Consider the following 27,692-nt stretch of genomic DNA (forward strand, 5'->3'; position numbering starts at 1 on the left):
GTTGTACCAGCTTGCATTCCCACCAGCAACACAGAAGTATTCCCTTTCCCCCACAACCTCTCCAGCATAAATTCTCATCAATGTTTTGATCTTGGCCATTCTTACAAGTGTAAGATGGAACCTCAGAGTTGTTTCTATTTGCATTTCTCTGATGACTAAGGATGTTGAACATTTCCTTAAGTGTCTTTCAGCTATTTTAAATTCCTCTGTTGAGAGTTCTTTGTTTAGGTCTGTACTTCATTTTTTTTTAATTGGATTATGTGATCTTTTGGTCTCCAGTTTCTTGAGTTCTTTGTTTATTTTGGAGACCAGACCTTTGTCTGATGCGGGGTTAGTAAAGATCTTTTCCCCTTTTGTAGGATGCCGTTTTGTCTTGTTGACCGTGTTCTTTGCTTTATAGAAGCTTTTCAGTTTCAGGAGGTCCCATTTATTAATTGTTTCTCTCAGTGTCTGTGCTGTTGGGGTTCTATTTAGGAAGTGGTCTCCTGTGCCAATGCGTTCAAGTGTACTTCCCACTTTCTCTTCTATAAGGTTCAGTGTGGCTGGCTTTATGTTGAGGTCTTTGATCCATTTGGACTTGAGTTTTGTGCATGGTGATAGATATGGATCTATTTTCATTCTTCTACGTGTTGATATCTAGTTATGCCAGCACCACTTGTTAAATATACTTTCTTTTTTCTATTTGATATTTTTTGCTTCTTTATCAAAGATGATGTGTTTGAAGATGTGTGGATTGATATCTGGGTCTTCTATTCGGTTTCATTGGTCCTCCTGTCTGTTCTTACGCCAATACCAGGCTGTTTTCAGTACTGGAGCTCTGTAGTAGAGTTTGAAGTCAGGGATTGTGATGCCTCCAGAAGTTCTTTTATTGTACAGGACTGTTTAGGTTATCCTGGGTTTTTTGCTTTTCCATGTGAAGTTGAGTACTGTTCTTTCGAGGTCTTTGAAGAATTTTGCTGGGCATTGCGTTGAATCTGTAGGTTGCTTTTGGTAAGATTGCCATTTTTACTATGTTAAATCTACCCACCCGCCGGGCGATGGTGGCGCATGCCTTTAATCCCAGCACTCGGGAGGCAGAGGCAGGCGGATCTCTGTGAGTTCGAGGCCAGCCTGGTCTACAAGAGCTAGTTCCAGGACAGGAACCAAAAGCTACGGAGAAACCCTGTCTCGAAAAATAAAAAAAAATTTAAATCTACCCACCCAAGAGCATGGGAGATCTTCCACTTTCTGGTGTCTTCTTTTTTTTTCTTCAAAGATTTAAAGTTCTTGTCATACAAGTCTTCTACTTGTTTGGTTAGAGTTACTCCGAGATATTTTATGCTATTTGTGGCTATTGTGAAGGGTATTGATTCTCTGATTTCTTCCCCAACCCTTTTATCATCTGTGTGACTATCTTTTCATGTGTAATTGTGTGTGTGTGTGTGTAAGAATATGTGCAAGTGCATTTGAGTGACTTAATAGCAGGGACATGGTGACACATGCCGATAATTTCAGCAACACCAGCCTTAAGACCTTTTGGCGGGGGGGGGGGGGGGGGTGCGTGCTAGCTTTTAGGATTCCTATTGAGCTGAATGAGTTCTTTATATATGCTGGGAAACTATCAGTCCCAATAATACATAGATGAAAATAATTATTATAGTTTGCAAACTTTGGGGAAAATGGAGAAGTGAGGCATGGCACACAAACTGGGTGCTGAACACAGCCAAAGCTATAATCACCCCATGGATACTGATAGGCTTACAGGCATTCACAGTACAGGCTCACAGAATACCAACACCAGTGACATATGCTTCAGTGACAATCCTAACCACACATAATGAAGGGCCTCTCCCATAGCCATACAGTCCCTACCACACACAACAAAGGGCCCCACCCATAGCCACACAGTCTCTACCACACCCACGAAGGGCCCCACCCACAGTCACACAGGCTCTTCATCCTACTACAGATTGGATGCTCCACCCGTACTGAATGAGGTAATCTGAGTACCTGCATCCAACAGAACCATAAAAGTTTGACTCCTTCCTCAAAAGAAATGGAAAGACATAGCCATGAACCTTGAACTTAATGTTTACAGCAGGGTTACCATAGCAGTTTCAGCCTGAGAAAGTTCCAGTGCCCAGTACTAAGTGGATGGATACACAAAGTGGGAGAGCTGTGCAGTAGGATATACTTAACAGTCAGAAGAAAGAGCTGGCGCTGAGAGCAGCAGTGCGGACTGTCTCAGTCACGCAGTCAGGAGGGCATGCGATGCAACTGTGTGTACACAGGTGTCTGCCACAGTAACTAGTTCAGCGGAGTTGTTTCGTTCTTCCTTTACATCAGTGCTTCTCACCCTTCCTGCTGCTGTGACTCTTTAATACGGTTCCTCATGCTTTGGTGACCTGCAACCATAAAACTGTTTTTGTTGCTACTTTATAACTGTAATTTTGCTTCTGTTATGAATATTAATGTACATATCTGATATGCAAGATGCCTGATTTGAGACCATAGTAAAAGGGCAATCTGACTCTCAAAGGGGTCCTGACCTACAGGTTGAGAAGCACTGCTTTACACATGCTAAGGTGGGGCTGGGAAGAGGGCTCAGCGGCTGAGGTTAAGAGTACCAGTTGTTCTTCCCGAGAACTGCAGTTCATTCTAACACCCATGTGGGGTGGCCCACAGCAGCCTGTGATTCTCTCCAGGGGTCCGATATTCTGCCATCTAGTTGTTTGGTAGGTGGATTGCATATTTGACTTAAGCATTTTATGATTGTTTTTGTGGGACAGCGTCTTTCACTGAGGAACATCTGTACACGATTTCCTGTACATGAAGTTCTAGTGTGAGCAAAAATACAAAGCTGTTGTGATAGACAACACTCATGTAGTGTGGGCTTTCAGGACAGGAAGTTGACTGTGAAGGTTTAGGCTTATTTTAGTCACCAGCGTTTATGATAGTATAATTTTGCAGTTAAAATGACTAACTTTGGAATCATACAAACCAGAGTTTGAATCCTGCCTCTACCATTCACTTTTGCCTTGGACAATTATTTAACCTTTCTACATTCTTTAATCTATGAAATAGGGTAATGCTACACGAACCAGAGGTTTGGGGAGGAAACTTATGCCATCTTTGCCATAGTAAGTGCTCTATACTGATGGCTTATTTTGGCAGCAGTAATATTTGCCATGGCTACTAAATATAGTTTGTAGTTTGTATGTGTTTCTCTTTAGTGTAACACAGGCTGCCCTAGAACGTGCGTGCCACAGTCCTACTCAGCTTCCCAGGGCTGAGATTACAGACCATGTTCCTTGCCAGCTATATATGCTACTCTTCATTTTTCAATGCTTGTTATGTATTTTAAAGAAAATAAGATGGGTGTGGTGATGCCACCTGCAGTGCTAGCACTCAGGAAGCTGAAGGATTGAGCCAGTGGTGAGATGATGTCATGCCTCCAAGAAGAGGAAGAATTGCTGGTGGGGTTCTAAAGGGTTTTGAAGTTCTCTGAGCAAACACTTGACTGCTGTCTAGTCTAGACATGCTGGGCTGCTTTAATACATGCTGGTACCGGAATTCACTCTTTTATTGGACACTCTAAAGATTTTTAGGTAAAAGCATTACAGCTGATTTGTCCATAATCTGGACTTACTTTTTTCTCTTGATGGCGACTGCTGTATATATTTTCTTCTTTTTATATTTATTTTTATTTCTTATGTATGTGTTGCCTGCATGTATATATGTGCGTCATGTGTGTGCCTGGTATCCGTGGAAGTCAGAAGAGGGCTTTGGCTCCTCAGGAACTGGAGTTCCAGAATGTTAGGAGCTACCATGTGAGTGCTGGAAACTGAGCACTGTGCTTTGCAAGAGCAACAGTTGCTCTTACTTGCTGAGCCAGATTTCTAGATGTGTAAATTCTTAACTAGTTCCCCTTTGACACTTTAAATGGCAGAGGATTTGAAAATCTTTCCAAAGAAAAGTTCCCTTAGTGTGAAGCTAATTGATTAGACTTGGGTCCCATAGTCTAGAAACTCCATTAACATTTAGTGGATTTTTCTAACAGTAGTGTCCTATGGAGGACCAAGATAGACCATTGAAGATTTACAGATAATTCCATATCCTAGATTCTTAAAAGCTACGATTTGTGAAAATGGTGAAATCTAGATAAATATCCAGAATGTTCTTCATTTAATTACTAATTTCAGCACTGTTGGTTTTGTTATTTACATTTTTCCTGAATGTATTTTTGAAAATCTGCTTTAAAACCTGGTAACAGTTTTCCCTCTTTTCTTCCAGCACCTGGGCATCTTCCTAGAAGCAGAGCGGCCATGGAGGTGGTGCCGGCTGAGGTGAATAGCTTGCTTCCAGAGGAGATAATGGACACGGCTATAACGTTAGTGGATGAGGATAGTATTGAGGCTGTCATTGTGTCATCCCCAATTCCCATGGAGACAGAACTGGAAGAGATTGTCAACATAAATTCTACTGGTGACTCTACAGCCACGCCCATTTCCACGGAACCCATCACAGTGTACAGTAACCACACTAACCAAGTTGCAGTGAATACCACAGTTCCTAAAGCAGATTCTAATACCACAGTGAAACCAGCATTTCCAAGTGGCCTTCAAAAACTTGGTGCTCAGACTCCTGTGACTATATCAGCCAATCAGATTATTCTAAACAAAGTATCACAGACATCTGATCTTAAACTTGGCAATCAGACCCTTAAACCAGATGGACAGAAGTTAATTTTAACAACTTTGGGCAAATCTGGTTCACCAATTGTTTTAGCACTACCCCATAGCCAACTACCCCAGGCTCAGAAAGTTACAGCTCAGGCCCAGCCAGGAGATGCTAAGTTGCCACCACAGCAAATTAAAGTAGTTACCATTGGAGGGGGGCCAGAGGTGAAACCTGTCATTGGTGTCTCAGCATTGACCCCAGGAAGTCAACTGATTAATACTGCAACTCAGCCCTCTGTGTTACAGACCCAACAGTTAAAAACAGTACAGGTAAAAGCAACAAAGGGGGCATATTACTTAAAGTGCATGTTAAAAAATTAAACTGACTCAAAGTTGTGTTTATAGGGTTGTTAATTGCATAACTTCTAATGAATTCTTTTGAATGTTTTAAAGTAATTGTATGAATTTGTTTTGTTTTTAAATTTGGTATGTCTAATGCTCATGAAACTTTTTACCAGAAAACTTCATAGCAAACTAAATTTTGGTTAAATTTCTGAATGGTTTATTTGTAGCTTTTTAAAGATTTTATGCATAGTGATAGTTTGCCTACAAGAGTATTGTTTTGCTGGCATAAAGATGCCCTACTTACTTACTGCAGAGCCATCAAGTAATCAACCTTTCTTTTTTATTAGTTAATTAACGACTAAAGGCTAAACTTTGCTGCTCTGAGAACCGTTGGGTGCAGCAATAGCTGATGCTCACCAGCGTTTATCTTACTTGGAGCTTTTTTGTCCATTGTCATGTTTTCAGTGTGAGGAAGACAGGATGAATAGGATGGAGCAGAGCACTGGGCTTGTCTCCCCCGTGCTGTCCTGCTGACTGTGGAACTGGGGGTAACTTCCTCTCTGAAGTTTTACCTTAGCTTAAGATGGCTACTTGATCATATAACAAGACAAAACAAAGCAATATAGAATTGCACAGTTCTTAAAACATTGAAGATCCTTCAGAATAGCACTTAATAGTATGAAAAATACCCTCAAATACCTCAAATAGCGGATTACCAGGGCATACATGAAATGTTTTTTGGTTTTTTTTTCTTCTAATGTCCAGAAAAGCCTCTTTAGGATAGCAGAATGCTTAGAAATATTTAGAAATATAGTGATTCACTTACGAGAAGGAAAACACAGTACATTCCATGTTTGGAAGGTTGTCTTTTAAAAGAAACCAGGAGGTAGTCAGCTGTGGCTACACTTGGGAGGTAGAGGCAGGCAGATCTCTGTGAGTTCCAAGGCAGCCAGGAGTACACAGGGAAGCCCTGTCTTGAAAAACCAAAAAAAAAGAAAAAAGAAAGAAAGACAAGAAGGTATGAGCCAAAGTAGCAAAGGAAGGAGTGTAAGGAATTTGGGAGAGGTGTTTCCTCTTAGCTGATATTTACATTCAAGTTTTGGTTACTGTGTTGGAAAAGAATTAGAGACGTTAATTCTCAGGAACTTTGCATTAAGAAGCTTAAACTTTTTCAAGTCTTGTAATTTGCTGTATCCTTTCTGCTGTTATTTAATAGTTCATGTTCTCCATCTTTGTTACCTCATGCTTTAATTAGTTTATTTATTTATTTTGCTGAGGCGCTCTTGAATGAGATAGCCTAGCCTATCACTGTTAAGTATCCTGTCCTTAGTATTGAAGCCTGTTTTGATTGGCCTTGGCAGTGTGGATCACTATCATGGTCTCAAAGAACTAATGATAGAAATCAAAGTGATTTTTTTTCGTTCATGAGAGCGGTGTACGGTTTCAATAAGTAATTTATTTCTATCCATTAATTTCCTACTCTAATTTTCTAAGTATTGATAGTAAAAGACTCTGGCCTAACACTCACTTCTTTTTATTGTTGTTGGTTTTATAAAGACTGATTCCATTTGTTTTAGAAGTTATGTTTCTTAAAAGAATGTATAACAGAGCTGGGCGTGGAGGAACATGTCTTAATCCCCGCATTCAGGAAGTAGAAACAGGCGGATCTCTGAGTCTGAGAACCGCCTGGTCGGCATAATGAGTTCCAGGACAGCGAGAAGGACGATAAAGTGAGACCCTGACTCAAAAACAAAAAACCAATAGATGAGTAAATTAATTAATTAAATAATTGAAATAAACAGCAGAAAACCAAGGAAACATACTAGAATATTTTCTAAGTATCCAGCTAATTTCAGGTAACTCAAATGTTTCTAACTCAGAAGCAACTTCTGAGACCCTAAAACACTTAAAAAAAAAAAAGTAACTACAAACTCAGAGTTTTCTACATTAGTCCCCATGATACGTATATTTCAAGGCCTATATGCATAGAAATCTGATTTCCCCCATGTAGTCTGCAGCATTGTTTTGAGTTTAGTTAGAGTACTGAGGTGGTTGAGCATGGACAGCAGGTGAGAGTGAAGACTCATGTTCAGAAGTAGTGACGGTATTGCCTGTAGCATGATGATGATGGGTGTGTAGACATACCCAATTCCAGATAGCTAACCATTGGCCCGTGTTTGCAGTGCCCCGTGTTTGAGAACAGTAAGCAGCTAGCAGGTCTGGGACGGCATGATGCTGAGAGCTATTTGTATGAGTTATTTGGCTTACTTTTCTACCTTATTTGTAAATTTTCTTCCTTTTTCATTTTGTATTAATCTTCTAGTTTCATAAATTCATTGAAGATTTCTTAAAATTTTTAAGGTTTTCTTTTGTTTAAATTTTTTATTTATGTGAATGAATGTTTTGCTTAAATGTATGTATGTATGTATGTATGTATGTATGTATATATACCATGTGTGTACCTTGTTCCTGCAAATCCCAAAAGGCTTCAGATCTTTTGAAACTGAAGTTGCAGATAGTTTTGAGCCTTTCTTAGGGTGCTGGGAATGGAAGCTAGGTCCTCTGCAAGAGTAACACATGCTCTAAACCACTGGTGAGCTTTGTGTATGCCAGGCAAGCACTCCCGCAAATGAACCCAGGCCAGGCAGCATCCCCTTTCGCTTTGATTCCTAAGCTACCTTAGAACAAAAGTGTAAGTAAAATAAGCATAAAGCATCATTTTCAAGGGCCTGGAGAGATGGCTTAGCAGTTAAGAGCACTGGCTGCTTTTTCAGAGGTCCTAAGTTCAATTCCCAGCAACAACATGGTAACTGACAACCATCCGTAATGAGATCTGGTGCCCTCTTCTGGTGTACAGGCATACATGTAGACAGAACACTGTATACATAATTAATAAATCAAGAATCATTTTCAGGAGCATGCACAAAGTCCTGCATTCCATATCCAGAACATAAAGCCAGGTGTGGTGGTGCATGTCTGTAATCCCTGAGCTTGGGGGTAGAGGCAGGATAAGGACTTCAAGGCCAGCCTAGGCAATGTGAGGGCTTTTTTTGAAAACTAATTATGGTTCCTTAATGGATCTGGAAATTGTTATTTTGAACAGTGCTCCACTAAAAGAATACAACTAAAAGAATACAACCATGAGAGCAAGATGAGATCGTTCATTTGAATAATTAATGTAATTTGCTTCCAGTGTTTGGATTTTTTTCCTGTTTGGTAAGCATATAATATATAATGGTGAAAATCAGGAAACGGGGAGATACTTTCAAGTCTTACTTTTAATAGCTAAGGTTAGGTGTTTGTAAGACAGTCTACCTCTGTGGTTACTGATACTATATATATGTGAGATTCCACTTTGCTTCAGAGCTTTAGTAAGCTCTTGGGGAGTGCTTCCCTTCATGTCTCAAGACTACATCAGCTTCCCAGAGCACAGTGAATTTACGCAGCTGTGTCATGGCTTGCAAGCTGGATGTATTGTTACACACTAATGGATGGACTTCCTTTTGTGAAAATACGATTTTCTCTCAGAGGTATTTGTGTCACTAATAAGTTCTGAGTGCAAGAAAGTTACATTGTGAGTGTAAGATAGCATGCTGTTTGTAGTTTGAACACGTAGAACTGATGCCTGACTGTGATCAATATTGTTTCTGATGGATTGCTATTGTTGGTCATGCGTACTCACTTTGTCACCTCCAGTAATAAATAGTACGTTAGGGCCTGTCAAAGGTAAAATAGTTACTGTTCCTCACACACTAAACTTTGAGTTGATGCCAGGTAAGTTTTCGCTCTTTTCTTTTACCAGCTATGCCTTTGCCTTTCCTGACAATTTCAGTATAAAAACATTGGTCTTGAGCACAGTGCCTCACACCTGTGATCTCTCCTGGGAGTCCGAGGCCAGCCTGGTCTCATTAGTTAGCTTCACAAGAATGACCCTCCCTGTCTCAAAAAATGTACCTCTCTCTTTTTTGACTTGTGGCAAATTTTAGTTCAGGTCAACAGTGTGCCCATATTTTAACTTCATATTGGAGATGAATTAAATAATGTATGGATAGTCCCTTCCAGTAGTTTAAAGTACAATAAATACTATTTTAGTAACTATGTTTCAGAGCCTTTTACAAATCTTCTACAAAACTGTCTTTGTAATTGACTTGAACTGGTTCAGTTCTTCTTTCACTCCTACGGAAACTCTGCTAAACGTGGTGGTTTATGCCTGTAATCTCAGTACTTGGGAGGCTGAGGCAGGGAGAGTGCCATGAGTTCAAGGTCTGCCTGGGCTACATAGTGGGCTCCAGGCCAGCCTGAACTGATGCCTATCTCAAAAACAAAATGAGCAAAAAAGAGAAAATGAAAAGAAAGAAAATGTAGTTGAAAATCTGTAATACGTAATAATTTACATTTTGGATCATAGATGAATGTGGTCATGCATATGTGTGCAGTGGTACCTCATTGTTTGTATTGTACTTTTTGAACTCCATCTTTTTGTTATTGAATAGCTTTTTTGGAAACTAACATTGTGCATAGTGTTTCACTATTAAACACTTTTATTATTAAACTTTACTATTTCGTTCACCATCTGCATGTTTCAGAGAGACTAGGGATTTATCATGAAATTAGAGGAATTAGGACATATGAGCTTATAGATATGATCATATTAATACTTTGGTGAATTGATTTGTTTTAAATGTTTTATACATTAATACACAGATAAATTTGGTAAATAACCTGACTTTATATACTACTGTGTATGAATCTTGTCTAACTTTCCTTCGTAGATTTTTATGGAAACAGATGTCTTCATAGTTATCTATATGTTTCAGATTGCTAAGAAGCCTCGAACACCAACCTCTGGTCCAGTGATCACGAAGCTGATCTTTGCAAAACCAATTAATAGTAAAGCGGTCACAGGACAGACAACTCAAGTGTCACCACCAGTCATCGCAGGTTATATTTCTTTATAGTCTTATCAAACTATGTGTATGTCTTTCTTTTAGATTTAGAGAAGCTCATTCTGCCACTTTAAAACGTTTTCAGTGTAGCAATCAGCTTATTTATTAGTATTTTATACTCTTATTAAAAATAATTTTTTCATACACTGTATTCTGATTACAGTTCTCCCCAAATCCTCCTGAATCCTCAACCCTCCCAATTCCTCCCAGATGTTCCCCTCTTCCTCATTCCAGTTTTCTTTCTCTCTCTTTAGAAAAGTAGGCTAACAAAAAGCAAATAAACCAGAATGAAAAACAGAACAACAGAAAGCACAAGAAACACATACACAGATACATACACACAAGACAAAATCTATAAACACACAAGATGGGAAATTGTAACCCACTGCCTCTGGCTGAACCCCCTACCCAGCCCCCACATACAATTCTTTGTGAGCAGAAAATTGTCATGTTACCAAATGATAGTTACTTAAATAATAATAGAATTTAAGCTGTATTACATCTACCAATACTTTCTAATGTGACCCAATTCTTTATATTATATACTTTAAAATGTGTCATCATAAGTAACTATATCAGTTTTGTTATTTAACCTTCAAGTATTCTGTTAGGAATTGTGGTTCGGTTAGTAGAAAGGTTGGCTATACCTAAAGACCTTGTGGTATCAATTCATGAGATACAGAACTAATACAAGACAGCGACAAAATCCCCAACAGTGCAGCTTTCCCTGATCAGCATGAATTAGTGCCATGGATGCCATTGTTCGGTCCTTGGGTCATTTATCATATGTCACAAGCTAATCACGGTTTGCCTTGCAATTGCTGACAAAAGCATAGAGATAGATACTCGTTGTGTTGCTGGAACTGTTAGTGCTAAGTTCAGTTTGCAGAGATAATTTTGTCTTTTGTGGAGGAAGGGGTAGGATCTTGCTCTTTAGCCCTGGCTAGCCTGGCTAACTCTGTAGCCCAGGCTGGCTTCTGAATTCACAGTAGTTTTTCTCTCAAGGACTGAGGTTGTGAGTATTCATTCACACCATGCCCAGCTTAGTTCCTTCTTTTATATAGTGCCTACATTTTTTATATATCACATTTTAAGCTACAAAAGTAGTTGTCCTGTATTATAAGTAGTAGGTTACACCATTTTTTATTGTAGCTAATGTTGTTTCAAAATGTTAAAGATTCTTTTTAAATGAGGAGGTCCTTATTGAATTGATTTACCTATGTATAGTTGGTTTCTCAAAAAAAAATTGATCTTGTCACATCCATGCTTAAAATATTTATTTTTGGCTTTGACTTATTTAAATGCAGTCTTCTCTTAGCCATTAGGATCTATTTATATCCTTTTTATTTTGCCTCCTATCAGCCCAAACCTATTTAACTTATCTTAAGAGATAGCAACTAGGTTATGCTCTCTTGGAACTGAGGGTCTTAGCAATGTTTCTCTTGCCTGGAGTGGCTTTCTTTGCCACCCTCGTGACTGCCTTGCTCCTCTCACCTCTTGGCCACTCTTAGACGTTATTGAAGTTTAATGAGGTGTCTTCATGTAATTGTTTTTATATGTGTTCCCATCAGGATGGATTATTTCTGTCGTGTATTTACCTTACATTGCAGTTTATTTGTATTTGAGGGCCTCACCATATAGCCCTGGCTGGCCTGGAACTCACTATGTAGAGCAGGCTGGCCTCAGACTCACCTCCCAAGTGCAGGGATTAAAGGCGTGCACCACCACACCTGGCATATGCTTAACTATTTTTTTTTTACTGTTTTTATTGAGCTATACATTTTTCTCTGCTCCCCTCCTTTCCTCTCCCTCTTCTTCTACCCTCTCCCATGATCCCCATGCTTCCAATTTACTCAGGAGATCTTGTCTTTTTCTGCTTCCCATGTAAATTAGATCTGTGTATGTCTCTCTGACGGTCCTCTTTGTTGTCTCTGTTCTCTGGGATTGTGAATTGTAGGTTGTTTTTTTTTTTCTATGTCTAAAAGCCACTTATGAGTGAGTATATATTATATTTGTCTTTCTGGGTCTGGTTACCTCACTCAGTGTTTTCTAGATCCATACAGATCCAAATTTCAAGATGTCATTTTTTTTTAATCATTGTGTAGTAATCCATTGTATAAATGTAACACATTTTCTTTATCCATTCTTTGGTCAAGGGACATTTAGGTTGTTTCCAGGTCCTGGTTATAATAACATAATGATGCTATGAACATAGTTGAGCACATGTCCTTGTGGTACAATTGAGCATCTTTTGGATGTATACTCAAAAGTGGTATTGCTGGGTCTTGAGGAAGGTTGTTTTTTAATTTTCTGAGAAATTGTTATACTGATGTTCAAAGCGGCTGTACCAGTTTACATTCCCACCAGCAATGCAGGAATGTTCCCTTTATCCCACATCCTCTCCAGCATAAGTTGTCATTAGAGTTATTGATCTTATCTGTTCTTACAGATGTAAGATGGAATCTCAGAGTTGTTTTGATTTGTATTTCTCTGATGACTAAGGATGTTGAGCATTTCCCTAAGTGTCTTTCAGCCATTTTAGATTCCTCTGTTGAGAGTTGTCTGTTTAGGTCTGTACCCCATTTTTTTAAGTTGGATTATATATTTTTTTGATGACTAGTTTCTTGAGTTCTTCATATATTTTAGAGACCAGCTTTCTGTCTGATGTGGGATTGGTGAAGATCTTTTCCCATTCTGTAGGCTGCCATTTTGTCTTGTTGACCATGTTCTTTGCTTTACAGAAGCTTCTCAGTTCCAGGAGGTCCCATTTATTAATTGTTGCTCGGTGTCTGTGCTGCCGGGGTTATATTTAGGAAGTGGTCTCCTGTACCAAAGCGTTCAAGTGTATTTCTCTTCTGTGAGGTTCAGTTTGGTTGGTTTTGATCCATTTGAACTTGAGTTTTGTGCCTGGTGATAGATATGGATCTATTTTCATTCTACATGATAATATCCAGTTATGCCAGCACCATTTGTTAAATATGCTTTCTTTTTTCCATTTGATATTTTTTGTTTTTTTGTAAAAATTAGGAGTTCATAGGTGTGTGAATTGATATCTGGGTCTTCTATTTGGTTCCATTGAGTCTCTTGTCTGTTTTTATGCCAGTACCAGGCTGTTTTCAGTACTGTAGCTCTGTAGTAGAGTTTGAACTCAGGGATTGTGACGCCTCCAAAAGTTCTTTTATTGTGCAGGATTGTTTTGGCTATCCTGGGTTATTTTGCTTTTCCATATGAAGTTGAGTACCATTCTTTTGAGGTCTTTGAAGAAATTTTGCTGGATTTTGATGGTCATTGCATTGAATCTGTAGGTTGCTTTTGGTAAGATTGCCATTTTTACTATGTTAATTCTACCTACCCAAGAGTATGTGAGATCTTTCCATTTTCTAATATCTTTATCAGTCTCTTTCTTCAAAGATTTAAAGTTCTTGTCATACAGGTCTTCCACTTGTTTGGTTAGAGTTACTCTAAGATATTTTATGTTATTTGTGGCTATTGTGAAGGGTGATGTTTCTATAATTACTTTCTTAGCCTATTTATCATCTGTATAAATGAGGGCTACTGCTTTTTTTTTTGAGTTACTCTTGTATCCTGCTTCGTTACTGAAGGTGTTTATGAGTTGTAGGAGTTCCTTCGTAGAATTATTGGGTTCGCTTATGTAAACTATCATCAGCAAATAGTGAGAGTTTGACTTCTTTTCCAGTTTGTATCCCCTTGATCTCCTTTTAGTGTCTTATTGTTATAGCTAGAACTTCAAGAACTATATTGAATAGATATGGAGAGAGTGAACAGTCTTGTCTTGTTCCTGATTTCAATGGGATCGCTGGGAGTTTCTCTCCATTTAGTTTGATGTTGGCGGTTGGCTTGTTGTATGTTAACTTTATTATGTTTAGGTATGTTCCTTATATCCCTCTGCTCTTTCCAAGACCTTTGTCATGAAGGTATGTTGTATTTTATTGAAGGCTTTTTCAGCATCTAATGAGATGAGCATGTGGATTTTTTTTCCCAGTTAGTTGTTTATATGGTCGATTGCATTGATAGATTTTCGTATGTTAAACCATTCCTGCATCTCTGGGATGAAGTCTTCTTGGTCATGATGATGATTTTTCTGATGTGTTCTTGGAAATGGTTTGCCAGTACTTTACAGAGTATTTTTGTGTCAAAGTTCATGAGTGAGATTGATCTGTAGTTTTCTTTCTTGTTTTGGGTATCAGTGTAATTGTAGCCTTGTAAAAGGAGTTTGGTATTGTTCCTTCTGTTTCTTTTGTGTGGAATAATTTGAGGAGTATTGGTATTAGTTCTTTGAAAATCTTGTAGAATTCTGCGCTGAAACCATCTGGTACTGGGCTTTTTTGGTTGGGAGACTTTTGTTGACTGTTTCTCTTTCTTTAGAGGTTATAGGTCTATTTAATTTGCTTATCTGATCTTGATTTAATTTTGGTAAGTGATACTCATCCAGAAAGTTGTCCATTTCCATTTTCCAACTTTGTGCAGTACAGGTTTTCAAAATATGACCTCATGATTCTCTGGGTTCTCTTGAGTCTGTTCTTACATCCCCCTTTGCATTCTGATTTTATTAGTTTGAATATTCTCTTCTGTTCCTTTTGGTCTGTTTGGATAAAGGTTTGTCTATTTCATTGATATTTCTCAAAGAATCAACTCTTTGTCTCATTGATTCTTTGTATTGTTTTCTTTGTTTCTGTTTTGTTGATTACAGCTCTCAATTTGATTATTTCCTGCCATCTGGTCCTTCTGGGTGAGTTTGATTCTTTTTGTTCTGTTAAGTCATTGGTGTGGGATTTCTCCAGCTTATTTATGTAGGCATTTAGTGCTATGAACTTTTTTCTTAACACTGCTTTCATTGTATCCCTAAATTTGTGTATGCTGTGTGGTCATTTTCATTGAATTTTAGGAAGTTTTTAATTTCTTTATTTCTTCTTTGACCCATTGGTGATTCTGATGAGCACTGTTTAATTTTCATGCGTTTGTGGGCTTTCTGGAATTAGTGTTCCTATTGAATTCTAATTTTAAGCCATGGTGATTCAATAAGATACAGAGGGTTATTCCAATTTTTTTTTTATCTCTTGATGTTTGCTTTGTTATCTAGTATGCGGTCAGTTTTTGAGCAGGTTTTGTGAGGTGCTGAGAAGGAATATCCTTTTATATTTGGATGGAATGTTCTGTAGATTTCTGTTAAGTCCATTTGAGTCTTAACATCTGTTAGTTCTCTTATTTCTCTGTTAAATTTCTGTCTGGGAGACATATACTTAACTTTAGTTAAATTTTTTTGTTTTAGTTTTTTTACATTGACTTATAACTTGCCCACTAGTTATACTCTATTTTTATACCTGGGTTTTTACTGGTCTCCCCTAATACAGTTAGGGTTTTTCTTAATAGTATTTTTCTCCTTCCTTCCTTCCTTCCTTCCTTCCTTCCTTCCTTCCTTCCTTCCTTCCTTCCTTTTCTCTTTTCTTCCTTTTCTTTTTTCTTCCTTTTTTTTTTTTTTTTTTTTTTTTTTTGGTTTTTCGAGACAGGGTTTCTCTGTGGCTTTGGAGCCTGTCCTGGAACTAGCTCTGTAGACCAGGCTGGTCTCGAACTCACAGAGATCCGCCTGCCTCTGCCTCCCGAGTGCTGGGATTAAAGGCGTGCGCCACCACTGCCCGGCTATTTTCTTTTTTCTTCCTTTTCTTTTTTTGAGACAGGGTTTCTTTGTGTAACCATGTCTGTATTAGAACTAGCTCTATAGACCATGCTGGGCTTGAATTCATAGAGATCCATCTGCTTCTGTCTTACAAGTGCTAGGATTAAAGATGTATACAACTACTGCCGGGAGATAGTAATTTTTTGTTCCTTTACCATTTAGTTCTTTAAGGATTACTTTATTTTAAAAAGTTTTCTCAGTAAGGGCCCAGCGAGATGGCTGAGAAGGTAAAGACACTTGCCGCCAAGCCCAGAGCCACCTGATGTGGGTGTTGGGCTCTGGCTTTGGTTCTCTGGAAGAGTAGCAAGTACTCTTAATCACTGAGCCATCTCTCTGGCCCCTGGTAGCTGTTTTTATAAGTGTGTGTATGAGTTTTGTTTTTGTTTTTTGAGTCAAAGTGTGATGTATTCCTGGTTAGCCTATTGCTGTGTAGCTGAGAATGAACCTGGATCTTCAGGTCTCTACCTTCCAAGTGGTGTCCCATCTTTCCTGGTTGATCAGGTTCTAGGGAGAGATCCATGGCTTCCTACATGCTAACCAAGCCCTCTACCAACAAAGCTGTGTCCCAGTAAAATTGTGGATTTCAATTTTCCCTGAAAAATTGTTCAAATAGGAAGTCAGCTGTAGTACACGAAAAGTACAACTAGGAAGACAGCCGTGGAACAGGGAAGCACAGCTAGGAAGACATCCGTGGAACAGGGAAGTACAGCTAGGAAGACAGCCGTGGAACAGGGAAGCACAGCTAGGAAGACAGCCGTGGAACAGGGAAGCACAGCTAGGAAGACAGCCGTGGAACAAGGAAGTACAGCTAGGAAGACATCCGTGGAACAGGGAAGCACAGCTAGGAAGACATCCGTGGAACAGGGAAGTACAGCTAGGAAGACAGCCGTGGAACAGGGAAGCACAGCTAGGAAGACAGCCGTGGAACAGGGAAGCACAGCTAGGAAGACAGCCGTGGAACAAGGAAGTACAGAAGCTGAAGCAGACTGGGGGCAAAAGTCCTGAATTGTCCCAAGCTTACTCTGATAGAAATAGCTTAGCTATGTTTCAGAGCATATTCTTGAAAATTCTTAGGTTCACTATACCCCTTAGGGTCTAACTAATGTCTCTAAAATCCTTGTCTATGTAGGTTATCATTGTGTAAGGTTTTCACCTGTTACTAACAGTCACCCGTGTGCTGCCTCTCATTTGCAGGTAGGGTTCTTTCACAGTCTACTCCTGGAACTCCATCAAAGACCATAACTATATCGGAAAGTGGTGTTATTGGATCAACTTTAAATTCTACAACACAGACACCAAATAAGATAGCCATCTCACCTTTGAAGTCACCAAATAAGGTAAAAAAGGAAATCAGCCACAAATGCCAAATACTGTGGTTGCTGCATTTGTTGTCTTCAAGTAACTCCAAATACTTTAGTTTTCATATATTTCCAAGCAGATAAAAGGCGCTCAGTGAATACACAATTAATTTAGTAATCAAATTGTTTTCTTTCTTTTATTGCTTGTTTGTTTAATACTGGATCTACTCTGTAGTGCTGGGTGACTGGCCTAGGACTCAAAATCCTCATGCTTCTGTCTCCATAGTGTGATTATAAGCATTGTGATGAAGGATTCATATTCCCCCTCTCTGTGTCTCTCTGAGCATCATCCTCAACCACAAGCAATATGTTTTTGCTAGTAAAGATTTTATTTTAAACACTTGGTTACAGAGTAATCATTGGTGATTTTTATGGCCCATATGAATATAGATACAGTTTTTTTAGTGAAGTATTGATGCACTTAGTTATTCTTCAGTTCGTATTTAACACACTTACTCTTGGATAATAATAAACACATGTAGTGGGTTTGCAGTTATAAAATGCTGAGCAGCCATTTCTTGATGGAGACGTGAGTTGTTGCTGGCTACCGTTCTGCACTAGAAAAGAATATTAGATGTTGCCAAGCATATTGTCTATATACTTGAAGCTAAACTACATTTTATGCAAAATATTTGAAAGCTTTTCATAATTTGTTTTCATTCTAAGGTGGTAAGTATCTAACTTTGCTAAGACATATTAATGTCATTATACCAGTGTAGAAAAACATACAAAACAGGTTTATTTTAAAAGTCACTTGGGTAGAAAACTTTTTTTTGCTGTGAGATGCCACCCTATGACTCTGAAAAGACATTATCTTTTGTCCCTGGCTTCTTCCTTGATTTGCAATTATTCATAAATTAAAAAAAATTGAATGTTTGCTCTATATAATATGTAAATATGATACCTCATACAACTTATTTAAGTAGGCATCCACGTGCAAATGAAATCAGCTTATTCATGCATAATGATGAACACTGGGGCTAAAATACAAGTAAGAGTTTAATTTTAAGGAGTGGAGGAAGAAAGAACTTTAGATGGAAACAGTGAAAGTTGTGTTCAGAATCTTAATGATTGCAGGCAGACTGGTGTGTGTGTGTGTGTGTGTGTGTGTGTGTGTGTGTATGACTAAGATTTATACAGAGTAGGCTATTCTTGTTTTATTTTGTCTTCAGAGTTTTTCTATATAGCCTAGGATGGCCTCGAACTCAAGGTACTCCTTCTGCCTCAGCCTTCTGCGTGCTGGGATTACTGGCATGTGCTACCACACCTGGCTTTGAAAGCTCTGCTGGAAGAATTACTGTCTTCAGGGACTTCTGCTGTTTGCAATGCGCCTCACCTTGTCTGCACATTAGAATCACGGGAAATTCTCATCCCAGAGTGTCTGATTTATTCTCTCTGGAGTTTGGTTTGATATCAAGATTTTGAAGCTGTCCCTGAGTGATTCAAATGGGCACTTAGACTGAGGACCACTGTTCTGAATAATAAGAGGTTGCGTATTTATAAAGGGGACCTGCTGAGTTGTAGTAGACAGTTCGGTAGAAGATGTAGATCCTGAGGGAGATCAGTCAGAGTCGGGTTTGTCTGTGCTTCAGAAGCACCTAAGGGTCCTCTTGAAAAACAAAATAAAACAACCCAAAACTAATGTCTGACTTCCTTCCATATCCTGTTTAGATTAGAATCTGTAGGCTAGGTTAGATATTTTCATTCCACGTTGTGGGTGGGAGTAGAGGATCACTGAGTGGAATTATGAAAAGTAGCTCACTGGCTTCCGGCAGTTGCCGTCCTTATCTGCCGCTGCTTCCCGTCCAGCCTGGTGGTGCGTGCCAGAGGGAGACATTTCAGACAGATCTCACGCTCTTCTCCGTCTCTGAGACTAAATTACTGCTCTCACTGTAGAAATCGAGATGCCAGTACTTTCTCAACTCCCTTGAAAACTGCAGCTGTTTCTCACTGCAGGAGAAATTTCTTCTGTTGTGTTTTTTTCAGTAATCGTGAAATTTCGTATTTATTAGACATGCAAACATTGAGTTAATGAAATGTTGTGTTTTATTTATTTCTCCTGGCTTTAAGTCATTGAATCTCAACCTGTAGGTCTTGACCCCCCTACAGGTTTTGTACATCAGATATCTTGCATATCAGATATTTGTCGTATGATTCCAGTTGTGAAATAGCAATGAAATACTTTTGTGGAGTTTTCACCACGGGAGGAACTGTATTAAAGGGCCAAAGCATTGCCAAGGTTGAGAACCACTACTTTTTTACGTTTTACTTTTTGTTGTTGTTGTTGTTGTTGTTGTTTTTCAAGGCAGGGTTTCTCTGTGTAACCATCCTGGCTGTCCTAGAACTCATTTTGTAGACAAGTTTTACTAATTTCATCCTGTTTTCTGTCCTGTAGTGTATCTTTTGTTCTAAAATCATAGTATTTCTTTTAGAGTTATTTGATACGTTATATTTCAATTTCCTAAACCCAGTGTTTTAACACACAAAACTAATTAGAAACAGCAGCAGAGAGTAATTGTCTCAGTTCCAGTTGATGCATAAAATCCCTGATGATACCCATCTTCTACTTTGGCAAAAAGAAATTTGAGCCAGGCGGTGGTGGTGCACGTCTTTAATCCCAGCACTGGGATGCAGAGGCAGGTGGATCTGTGTGAGTTTGAGGCCAGCCTGATCTACAAAGTGAGTTCCAGGGCAATCAAGGCTACACAGATAAATCCTGTCTTGAAAAAAAGATAACAACAAAAAAAAAGAAATTTGAAACTGCATAAATACGATACTCATAATTTGAAAAGGAAGAAAAATCTTAGATTCAATGTACCAGCACAGTGTTGAATGGTAATACATACTTTTGATACTTGATCAATTCTGCATATCTGAGTTAATGCCCAGCAAGAAAACGAAATAAGGGATTAAGATGAATAAACATATCACAGTTCTCTCATTTACAACCATATGCAATTACAGTTTAGCAAGATGACCAGTGTGTGCTGTTTCTTTCAGGACTTAGAATGTGTTCAGTGGATGCGGTGCTTGCCTAGCGTACTTGAACCCTGGGTTCAGTCTGCAGTAGAGAATAAAACGGGGCATGGTGACACACCTGTAATCTTAGTGGAGGCTGCTGGCCTAGAAGCTGGAGGTCAACCCAAGCCTCAGTTTGATACCAGCTTGGGATCATGTCTTTAAAAAGAAAAGTTTGTGTGTGCCTGCACACACCCCTCCCCAACGTGAGCTCATTACATATACTTTGGTACTGGAAATTAAACCAAAGGCACACATGTTCTGAGCCCACGTTATATCACTGACCACTATGCTCCAGCTTCATATAACCAATGCTTTATAGTTTTTATTGTAGAACGCTCTCACTTTTCAGGCTAAATATATGCATCAGTATTGTGGGGTTTGTTGTTTGAGTGGCCAGCGTAAATGCGATGGCTTTCCTGACTTGAGTCTCGGACAGTCGCTACTGTTGGCAGTGTGTCCTGAAACCCTTCATTTGTTACTGAGTGTTAGTTAGGTGAGCCAAAGAGCATGTCATCTACCCATAGTGACAATTTGACTTCCTCTTTTCCAGTGTGTATAGTGTTTCTCTTCCCTGTCGTTCTACTTGGCACTTCATTGAGTAAAATAGTGGCAGTGAACATTTTCTTGTTTGAGATTCTTAGAAAGAAAGTTCCCAGTTCTTCCTTATCAATAGCAGATCTAGCTCTTGGAATTTGGACATGGCCCTATATGTTTAAGTACGTTCCTTCTATTCCTTGAAATCTCTATTCCAAAGGGTTACTAAGTTTATAACATTCTTTTTTTGTGTGTCTGTTGAGATGATAACATGGTTGGTTGCAATACAGTTACTGATTTGTATGTTTTTGTAGTTTCTGTTTTACTTTGAGGTTCAGGCTGTTCTGGAGTTCTCTGTGTTGCCCAGATTAGCATTCAACCCATGGCAGTCCTCTTCTTTGCCTGAGTGCTGTAGATAATACTTCTAGGGAGTTTTGTAGTTAGTGTTGTAGTTACTGTTTCGTTGTCCTGGGGACCTACCTTAGGGCTTCACACTTGCTAGGCAAACACTGTGTTAATGACCTATACCCCTTGCTCAGTAGTTTTGTTGAGGATTTTTGCATCTATGTTTGTCAAAGATACTTGCCCATAGGTGTTTTTTTTTATTTGTATTCTTACTTGCTTTTGGTGTTGGAATAATACTGGCCACATAGAATACCTTTGGAAGAATTCCTTTATTATTTTTATAATTATTATATTTATTATTCCATTATTATTCCTATATTATTTTTTGTACTAATTTAAGCAAAATTGGTCTGTGCTGTAAATGTTTTAGTTGAATTTTATAGGGAAGCTATCTGACCCTGCCTTAACTTCGGGAGCAGGGAAGAAAGGATTTGGTACTGATGGAGAAACTGATTTAGTTTCCTTGTTTGTTATTGGTCTCTTCAGGTTTTCTGTTTTTTCAGGATCCAAGCATAGTAATTTACTTGTATTCAGGATTCTGTGTTGATTGACAGTTTTTGTGGAGTTGTACATGGTCATTCCTAATGATCCCTGTATTCCTTAGATGATAGTTGTAATCTCTCCCTTTTTACTATGATTTTTTTTTTTAGATGGTATCTTATTAAGTAACCCAGGCTGGCCTCATGTTTTCTCTAACAGCCAGGTTAACGTGGAGTTGGCAGTTCTCTTGCCTTGATGTTGTTTTCCTGATAAACTGCTCTGAGACTAGTAAACTAGTAAGAGTAGACGAGGCCAGGTTGGCTTCGAACTCACAGAGGTCCGTCTACCTCTGCATCCTGAGTGTGGGATTAAAGGCGTGTGCCACCACTGCCCGGCTTTTTTTTTTTTTTTTTTGGTTTTTCAAGACAGGGTTTCTCTGTAGCTTTGGTGCCTGTCCTGGCACTAGCTCTTGTAGACCAGGCTGGCCTCGAACTCCCAGAGATCTTCCTGCCTCTGCCTCCCTAGTGCTGGGATTAAAGGCGTGCGCCACCACCGCCCGGCTGGCGTTTTAATATTTATTGCAGTGTATTTAGTGTGTGCACTTATGTGTGTGTCGGAGTGTGCATGGAAGTCAGAGGACAGTTTGCTGGGAGCTTCACATATGTTCAGCAAGTTTTTGACCATTGAACTATGTCCCTAGACCTGATATGACGATCTTGAAACAAAAATTTTTAAATTGAGATTAAGAATTCAGCAGTTTAGGGCTGGAGAGATGGCTCAGTGGTTAAGAGTGCAGGCTGCTCTTCCAGAGGTCCTGAGTTCAATTCTCAGCAACCACATGATGGTTCACAACCATCTATAATGAGATCTGGCTCCCTCTTCTGGCCCGTAGGCAAACATCCAGATAGAATGCTGTATACATAATAAATAAATAAATCTTTAAAAAAAATTCAGCAGTTTAGATGCACATTAAGAACAAGGAGGCCGGGCTGGAGAGATGGCTCAGTGGTTAAGAGCACTGCCTGCTCTTCCAAAGGTCCTGAGTTCAATTCCCAGCAACCACATGGTGGCTCACAACCATCTGTAATGAGTTCTGGCACCCTCTTCTGGCCTGTAGGCAGAATACTGAGAATACTGTATACATAATAAATAAATAAATCTTTAAAAAAAAAAAAAAAAGAACAAGGAGGCCGAACGGTGGTGGCACACGCCTTTAATCCCAGCACTCGGGAGGCAGAGGCAGGCGGGTCTCTGTGAGTTCGAGGTCAGCCTGGTCTACAAAGGGAGTTCCAGGACAGGCTCCAAAGCTACAGAGAAACCCTGTCTCGAAAAACCAAAAAGAAAAAAAAGAAAAAAAGAACAAGGATCCTTCCTTCCTGAATTTCCTGTCATTAGACCCACATTTAAGAAAATCCAACAGACAGTAAATTCTTGAGGCAAAAGGTAAAGAAACATGGAGAAAATAGGACAATAAAAGTAAGTTTGTAGATGTGGCAAAATTAACATATTAATGTTTATGTGTAAGCATGTCAGGATCAAGTCTAGGTCCTGTGCATGCTAGGCAAGTAAGAACTGTACCACTGAGCAACTTTCCCAAAGCTCATAAAATATGTAGCCTCAAAGAAGGCAAAGGAGAGAGAAAAACAAAAAAAGGTTAAATGATCTGATTCGAGATTACAGTGACTTTTAAATATGTGTGCACGTACAGAATGTAAACAGACGTGGGCCAGCAAGATGACTTCATGGGTTAAAGTGCTGGCTGTACAGGCACTGCAACCTGAGTTGATCACCAGGGAGAGAACTGACTTGTACCCCCTGACCTCTGACTTCCACATCCACGTGTGTCTGTGTGGACTTAGACATACACATCATACCCACACATATATAATAATAATAAATATAATAAAAATAATATTTTTAAAATGTAGACAGATTTGTGTACTGGTGTAAAATGTAGTCAGAATTCAGTTTAAAACCAGTTATGTATGACTTGTAAGAGTGGTAGCTTCAAGCTTAAGATAAAGAAAAGTTTAATATTTAAAAATTCTAAATTTTTGTCTTTAAGATTTTATGTGTCTGAGAGCTTTGCCTTCCTGTATGTCTGTGCACTGTGTGTATTCCTGGTAGCTATAGAAGCCAGAAGAGGCCCGCAGATTCCCTGGAACTGGCCCTATAAAGGAAGGTCGTGAGCTAGCTTCTCTGCAAGGAGAGCAAGTGCTTATAACTACCGAACCATCTCTTCAGTTACCCCACCTCGTTTTTAAGCCTCTCCATTGCTAAATAAGCATTCTACTTCCGAGCTCTACCCTGAGTCCCTACGAGACAGAAAAAGTGTAATAAGTGAATTAGATTCTTTACCATATGGTGTTGTCTGGGTGAGCACTTCTGTAGACTAAGTTGGGATATGTAATACCTTAGGAAATAATAGATTACAAGAGATCAAATTATCTTTATTTTATTTATCTATTGTTTCTAGTAGGGTTTGACTGTGTCACCCACAGCAGCTTTGACAAACTCGCCTCTGGCCTCAGCCTCTGCATTGCTGAGATTGCCAAGTGTCCGTCCTGTACACCAGCTCACCTTTGCTTGTGTTGACAGTGCGTGTTAAACATGAGTCACGTAAACTCAGGGCATCTCATGAGATTAGTTGCTTTAATGGACTGCTTCCAAAGTTTTGTTAACATCCTGGGAAGTGTCAGCTTACTGTCTGGAAGAGAAAATTATTGAAATGATTTGTAAAATTTTAGTCAGATTTGTTATACCTAAATCAGTTAGTTTGTCTAGAGTCTAGATAACCATTAACTGGAATAATTTTGAACAGTATTTGGCACTATAGGTTTGTGTGGCCGGGTGGTGGGAGTTGTAGTCTTTCAGAATCAACTAAACTTGATATGGGGACAGAATGGTCCTTCTTTAGAATATGTTCAATGAAAAACAATATAGTTAGTTTATTTGGTAAAAACATCTGTATTTCCTTTTTAATTCTGAGAGTAAAAAATTAAATCTTTCTCATAAATTTTATCTAATATCAACAAAATTGTGTGCATTCTTACATTTTTTATTTTAAAATCTTTTATTTTTGAGATTATAATTTTTTCTCCCTTTCTCCCTCCCCATTCCCTTCCATACCTCCTCCCTACTTTTGTTATTCTCCTGTTTTTAAAGATTAAAAAAAAACTTTAAGTTGTGTATGTGTGTGTGGTTTTGTGTGTATGAGTGCAGGTGCCCATGGGGTCTAGAAGAGTGCATCGGATCCCTGGAAACTGAGTTGCAGTTGATGCTGGGGACCAAACTCTGGTTCTCTGGAGAGTGCTGATCCCTGAGCCATATTCTCTCCAGCTCCAGCTGAATATTTTTTTCATTTCTTTCTGAACAAGTTGTAGTTGCAGCTTATGAGCACATTCTATATAAGTTAACAGATTAATGGTAGGCATGTTGTTCTGTCTTATTTGACAGGCAGTGAAGTCGGCTGTGCAGACCATCACTGTTGGAGGGATGAGCACATCACAGTTTAAGACCATCATTCCTCTGGCAACTGCGCCCAATGTCCAGCAGATCCAAGTGCCTGGAAGCAAGTTTCATTATGTCCGGCTTGTTACAGCCACAACAGCCAGTAGCTCAGCCCAGCCAGCTAGTCAGAATCCCAGTGTAAACACTCAGCCTCTTCAGCAAGGTTTGTGACCATGTTTCTTTTAACAGCAATGAATGCTTTTAACATCATTAAAGAACATTGCTTCTGTTTTTTAAGTCTGGCATTTCCTCTGAGAGTGTGAATGAGCAGTGATTACAGAAGACAACAAAGTCAGAGTATGATTGTATGTAACTGCTACTTCATTCTCTGAGAAGTTAGCTGCTGTAATACCAGAGATCCATGAGTATTACTTAATCAGCTATCTTACTGCCAGCTTAAACCCCTATTATGTCAATGGGATAGCTTTATTTAGTTTCTAAACAATACAGCTCTTTGCTAAAGCTTGGGTCAGTTGAAATGACTAGCAGTCAGTGTATAAATAAGAATGTAACAGTTTAATCTTTTTTGAATTGTACTTACTTTAAGGTTATAATTGGTACTCTACCAATCAGTTGGTAGGGTGCTTGCGTTCCTTGCACAGAGCCATAGGTTTGCTCCTCAGTACCACAGACTGGGTGTGTCTGTGCACGCCTTGTGAACCCAGTGCTTGGGAGTGGGTGCAGAAGGAGCAGAAGGTCAAGGTCCTCATTTATAGGCAATTACAAGGCCAGCCTGCAGTAAGACTCTGCCAACAAACCTGATATATATGCATACACATGTAACTGTTCTCAAAAAATTTGGCTGCTTTTTAAAAGTTGAGCAGAGGGCTGGAGAGATGGCTCAGTGGTTAAGAGCATTGCCTGCTCTTCCAAAGGTTCTGAGTTCAATTCCCAGCAACCACATGGTGGCTCACAACCATCTATAATGAGGTCTGGTGCCATCTTCTGGCCTGCAGACATACATACAGATAGACTATTGTATACATAATAAATAAATAAAAAAAAAAAGTTGAGCAGAATGAAAGGTTCAGTGTAGCTTATAGCTTAGAGCCTGTTTTTCTTTGGAAAACTGCTTTATGTTTCAACAATGTGAAAATGAAGTGGTTAAGTGGTGGATTGCTCAACTACTGTGTAAGGAAGGCTTTTAGCTTGATCCCCAATATCACAAAACCAAGTGCAGGAATAAATGGAAGAATCACATACCAGATAGTTGTTTTTAGTTCCCTTTGAGGGGGGTGGGTCAAGTGTCATGCACTTGTGTGGAGGTTCTCTTGTGGAAGCTGGTTCTCTCCTTCTGGTTTTTGGTTCCCAGGGATCAAACTCGGGTCTTCAAGCTTGGTAGGAAGCACCTTTATCCATTAAGCCATCTCACTGGCCCCATCTAGCCTTCCTCTTTTTTCTTCTTTTACTTTTTGTGTATGAGTGCTCTGCTATATGTATGCCTGCATACTGGAAAGGGGCATCAAATCCTGTACAGGTGGCTGTGAGCCACCAGTTGAACTCAGGACCTCTGGAAGAGCAGCTAGTGCTCTTAACCACTGTGTTGGCAATATTACTTTAAGGTGTGTTAACTTTTGTTTATGCTGCATTTGTTTAACTCTGTGAAGCTGTGATTCTTTGCCTGTCTAAAACACCTGATGGTCTAACAAAGCGCTGAATGGCTGATAGCAAGGCAGGATAGGCTGGCAGGCAGAGAGTGTAAATAGGAAGAAGAGGGGCAAGAGAACAAGAGGACATCGAGTCACCCAGCTACACAGCCAGTCATGGAGTAAGAAGGAATGTATACAGAAGTAAGAAAGGAAAAAGCCCAGAGGCAAAAGGTGATTGGGATAATTTAAGAAAAGCTGGCAAGAAACAAGCTAAGCTAAAGCTGGGCATTCATAAGCAAGAATAAGTCTCCATGTGTGATTTATTTGGGAGTTGGGTGGTGGGCCCCCCAAAACGACAAAAGAGAAAACACGTAACATTTTTGTGTCCCACGTTGGAGCCAATTGTTTTCTTATTTATCTGTTTTTAAATAGAAATCAAACTATTTTTTTTTCATTTTACATACCAATCCAGTTCCCATTCCGTCGCGTTCTCTCATTCCTTCACCCCCCATTCCACCCCCTATCCACTCCTCAGAGAAGGTAAGGCACATTGCTTTGAGGAAGGACCAAGGCCCTCTCTACTGTATCTAAGCTGAGCAAGGAATCCATCCAAAGAGAATATGTTCCATAAAGCCAGTACAAGCAATAGGGATAAATCCTGGTGCCACTGCTAGTGGCCCCACAGTCTGCCCCAGCCACACAACTGTCACCCACATTCAGAGGGGCTAGTTTGGATCTATATACTTTTTGCTTTCTGTCCAGCTGAAGTTGGTGAGCTCCCATTAGCTCAGGTTGACTGTCTCAGTGGGTGTCCCCATCATGGTCTTGACCTCTTTGCTCATGTTCTCACGCCTACTATTAAGCTATAGCTATCGTAATGAGCAACTGCAGTTCTGCCGCTGCTGGCAGCTGTTCCTTAGCTGCAGCGAGTAAATTCTGTTCCCTCAGGCACCAACTCTTTCAAAGTTACCAAGGGAACTTACCTAAGTCTCTGTCCCTCTAAAGAACTCAACTCACACTTGGCCTCACCCCTCCTTAAAAATCCTTCATCTGGCTCCTCCCCACAACTTCCTTTCATTTAGTTGCTGACTCAGCCTCCTGACCGTGGTGAATTTTATTTAATCAAATACATCTTTGCATTATTAAACATG

At 39.4% G+C, this 27,692-nt stretch overlaps 1 protein-coding gene across 4 annotated transcripts in view; it reads left to right on the plus strand.

Annotated features, from left to right (window-relative positions):
- Lin54 (lin-54 DREAM MuvB core complex component) overlaps positions 1-27,692 on the plus strand; it is a 61,738-nt gene that overhangs the window by 15,236 nt on the left and 18,810 nt on the right. For 2 of the 4 annotated variants that reach the window (XM_075943000.1, XM_075943001.1), the window contains exons 2-5: positions 4,273-4,988; positions 9,821-9,944; positions 16,839-16,981; positions 24,899-25,115. In XM_075943000.1, coding sequence (XP_075799115.1) covers positions 4,305-4,988; positions 9,821-9,944; positions 16,839-16,981; positions 24,899-25,115 — 1,168 coding nt within the window. In that variant the 5' untranslated portion in view covers positions 4,273-4,304. The remainder of the gene's footprint in view (positions 1-4,272; positions 4,989-9,820; positions 9,945-16,838; positions 16,982-24,898; positions 25,116-27,692) is intronic. The other 2 variants (XM_075943002.1, XM_075943003.1) reach the window with 1 other exon arrangement.

Source organism: Microtus pennsylvanicus, chromosome 12 (genome assembly GCF_037038515.1).
Source record: "Microtus pennsylvanicus isolate mMicPen1 chromosome 12, mMicPen1.hap1, whole genome shotgun sequence".
NCBI lineage: Eukaryota > Metazoa > Chordata > Mammalia > Rodentia > Cricetidae > Microtus > Microtus pennsylvanicus.